Source organism: Cebus imitator, unplaced genomic scaffold, assembly GCF_001604975.1.
Source record: "Cebus imitator isolate Cc_AM_T3 unplaced genomic scaffold, Cebus_imitator-1.0 Scaffold8, whole genome shotgun sequence".
NCBI classification, from domain to species: Eukaryota; Metazoa; Chordata; class Mammalia; order Primates; family Cebidae; genus Cebus; species Cebus imitator.
Window position 1 is genome coordinate 10,243,475 of NW_016107323.1, and position 3,393 is coordinate 10,246,867.

Consider the following 3,393-nt stretch of genomic DNA (forward strand, 5'->3'; position numbering starts at 1 on the left):
TGAGCCCAGGAGTTCAAGATCAGCTTGGGCGACCAAGCGAGCACCTCTTTACAAAAAATAAAAATAAATAACAAATTAGCTGGGCGTGGTGACGAGCGCCAGTGGTCCCAAGTACTCAGGAGGCTGAGGCGAGAGGACAGCTTAAGCTCAGAAGGTTTCAAGGCTGCAGTGAGCTGCAATCGCGCCACTGCACTCCAGCCTGGGTGACAGAGCAAGACTTCGTCTCAAAAAAAAAAAAAAAAAAAAAAAAAAAAAAAAAAAAAGACCATCTTGAGCCCAGGCCCAGACCCCTGGTCTGCTCTCGTGCTGCCCTCTAGTGACCGCACTCGGAATTGCAGCTCCAAACTCCGGCTGAAGGAGGTGGCGCAGGGCGGCGCGGGGCGAGGGGGTCCTTCCTGATCAGGCACCCTCAGGGAGGGCCCTGCTCACCTCGGTGAGGTACTCAGCGTGGTGCTTCGTGGCCACAAACACCACGGTCTGGTCCTGAGGCCGCACCACGTTGCGCAGCAGGTGGAGCAGCACGGCAGCCTTGGTGTCCTCCCGCACGAGGAAGAAGGAGGTCTGCGGGGAGAGGGATCGCGGGTTGACTCGTGGGGTCCTGGCTGAGGGCCTGCGGGGTCCCCCCGGACACACCCGCCCTGGACGGGCACATGCACAGCCTCACCTTGAGCTGCTCGTTGAGCTTAGCGTCCACGTCAAGCCGGATGAGCATGGGCTCCGTGAGGCCTGCGGGAGACGTGGGGAAGAGTGAGGGAGTCACTGATGGACTGGACCCCCAGGCCCCAGGCCGACCCCCAGCTCCCATCGCCACCCCCCAGCTCACCCACCTGCCCGGGCAAATTCCACCAGCAGTTTGGGCAGCGTGGCGGAGAACAGCACCGTCTGGTGGCCCCCAGGGAGCCGGGCGATGATCTCCTGCAGCTGCTCTGCGAAGCCCATTTCAAAAAGCCTGGAAAAGCAGAGGGCAGGACAGGGTCGGAGGGGGCTCCACGCCCTGGAGTTCCAACCTGGAGCTCCCCACAACGTCTGCGGTGTCCCACGGCTTGCCTCACTCTACTTTATCTCAGCCCACTCACACTTTACTGCCTGACCTCATCCTAAGCAACAATAACCTTGAAATCCGCAACGTGTCTCGGTATGTTCTCACAAACTCACGCTGAAATAAACGACAGCAGCCTAGGCCGGCTGCAGGCGCTCACGCCTGTAATACAGCACTTTGAGAGGCCGAGGCCGGGGGAGTTTGAGACCAGCCTGGGTGAGACCCCACCTCTACAAAAAATAAAAATTAGTTGGGCATGGTGGCGCATATAGGTGGCACATACCTATATTCCCAGCTACTCAGGAGGCTGAGGTGGGAGGCTCCCTTGAGCCTGGGAGGCCGAGGCTGCAGTGAGCTATCATCACACCACTGTACTCCAGGCTGGGCGACAGAGCAAGACCCTGTCTCCATCGGTCAATCAATGGTAGCAGCTCCTCCCCCTTCCCTTTCCTCCGGCTCCCCAACTCTGCCAGGGACGGCTCTAAGTACTATACAAGCATCAAGTCTTCTGGTCACAGCACCCCTGAGAGGTACGTGCTACTTCATCCCTGCTTTGCAGTTGAGGCAGCCAAGGCCCAGAGATGCCAGTGATTTGCCCAAATTCACAGAGCTGAAGTGGCAGAGCTAGGACTTGATCCTCCTGTCTGGCTCCCGAGTCCATGCTCTCAACTTTGCACTTTTAAAAAAATCCCTTTGCCATCCTATGTTAGTTTTTCTGTTATTCATTTCAATTCTCCCAAAATGCAAAATTGTAAATATCGGTCAGAGAGCCCCAGGGAAGAGCTCCAGCACCACTTATGAGGAGGCCTGCAGCCCGCATCTGGGGAGACAGTGCCTCAGTCTTGGCCGCACAGGTCTGTCCCAGCAGAGCCTTCCCCTGGCTGACCTCCCTGCCTCTGCTTCACCAGTCCAGACACCCGTGCTCAGGGCTGGACCTGCAGTCTTACCGGTCAGCTTCATCAAACACCACGTATTCCACACTCTGCAGCTTCAGGTTCATTTCCACAGCCACATGCACCAACCGTCCGGGAGTGGCAATGATTCTGGAAGAGGATGCACAGGCCAGGTGACCCCAGGTCCAGGGCCACCACCATAGTTCTCTAACACCCCCACCACTGGGAAGGGACCTCGAGGCGTCATTCCCAATCCACAAACTCACATGTCAGGATTTTCGTGCAGGGCTGCAAACTGGTCTTCCATCCTAGGGAGGAGAGAAGGGGTTAGCTTGATAGAACAGGTTGCTCTGGTAACCAAACGTCCAGGCGAGGCTGCATACCCCAGCCTCAGGAACACAGGCCCGAGGCTTGGAACTGACGAAAGGCCAGTGCTGAGGTATGAAGCAAAGGCACTGCTCTGACAAGAGATACAAGTTGAAATATACCAAAGAATGGTTACAACAGAGTTCCCCTGAAGACATGGGCTCAACTATAGACCTCAACTCACTTCTGTTGCTCCAGATAGCAACAAAGCTGCCTTTGGCCCACAGTGCCCCCTAGCAACTAACTCTGGAACTACCAGCTCAAACTAGAACCCAGGTTCCCTGGATCTCTATCAGCTCCTGTCCTTAAACCCTTCCGGCACACATCCCTAATTTTAGTCCTCCTCTGAAGCACCCCTGGGATACCTGTAGGAGCCAGAGTAGTCCTGGGCCACGACTAGCCCAGGGAGGCCTGACAATCATTAATTTTAGAAAGCATAAATGACAATGGAAACAAAAGCACTGAAAAGCAAACTCTCTGAGAATCAAGAGTGTTAATAGTGGCATCCTTAAACTTTCTCCCTTGAAGGTGCTGCCCCTTAAGGGAGAAACTGTGGGATAGAGCATGGAATCAGGCAGGAGACTGGATTCTGATCCCAACTCTACTATGGAATCATTGTCCGACTCTAACCTGTCACTTCCTCATTTTGCTCATCTGTAAAACAGATGTGGCACCTACTACCTCAGAAGGGAGGTACCTGCACATCAGGCAATAACACATCTTGAGAATCTCAGTTATTGCAAACATCCCTCAATTCCTGTGCTTTCTGATTTCAAACAGCCCACAGCCAGGTGTGGCGGCTCATGCCTGTAATCTCAACACTTTGGGAGGCCAAAGCGGCAGATGGCTTGAGCCCAGGAGTTCGAGACCAGCCTGGGCAACATGGCGAGACCTCATTTCTACAAAAAATACAAAAATTAGCTGGGTGTGGTGGCTCACACCTGTAGTGCCAGCTACTGGGAAAGCTGACATGGTAGGATCACTTGAGCCCAGGAGGTTGAGGCTGCAGTGAGCTGTGATCACACTACTGCACTCCAGCCAGGGTGACTGAGTGAGACCCTTTCTCAAAACAAATATTTTTTTTTTTTTTTTTTT

General features: G+C 54.3%; 1 protein-coding gene across 1 annotated transcript in view; it reads right to left on the minus strand.

Moving 5' to 3' along the window:
- DDX54 (DEAD-box helicase 54) overlaps nt 1–3,393 on the minus strand; it is a 30,898-nt gene that overhangs the window by 19,715 nt on the left and 7,790 nt on the right. The window contains exons 6-10 of the mRNA XM_017543190.2: nt 2,199–2,240; nt 1,987–2,082; nt 828–949; nt 665–726; nt 430–561 (exon numbers count right to left, since the gene is read on the minus strand). Of these exons, the coding sequence (XP_017398679.1) occupies nt 430–561; nt 665–726; nt 828–949; nt 1,987–2,082; nt 2,199–2,240 (454 nt within the window). The remainder of the gene's footprint in view (nt 1–429; nt 562–664; nt 727–827; nt 950–1,986; nt 2,083–2,198; nt 2,241–3,393) is intronic.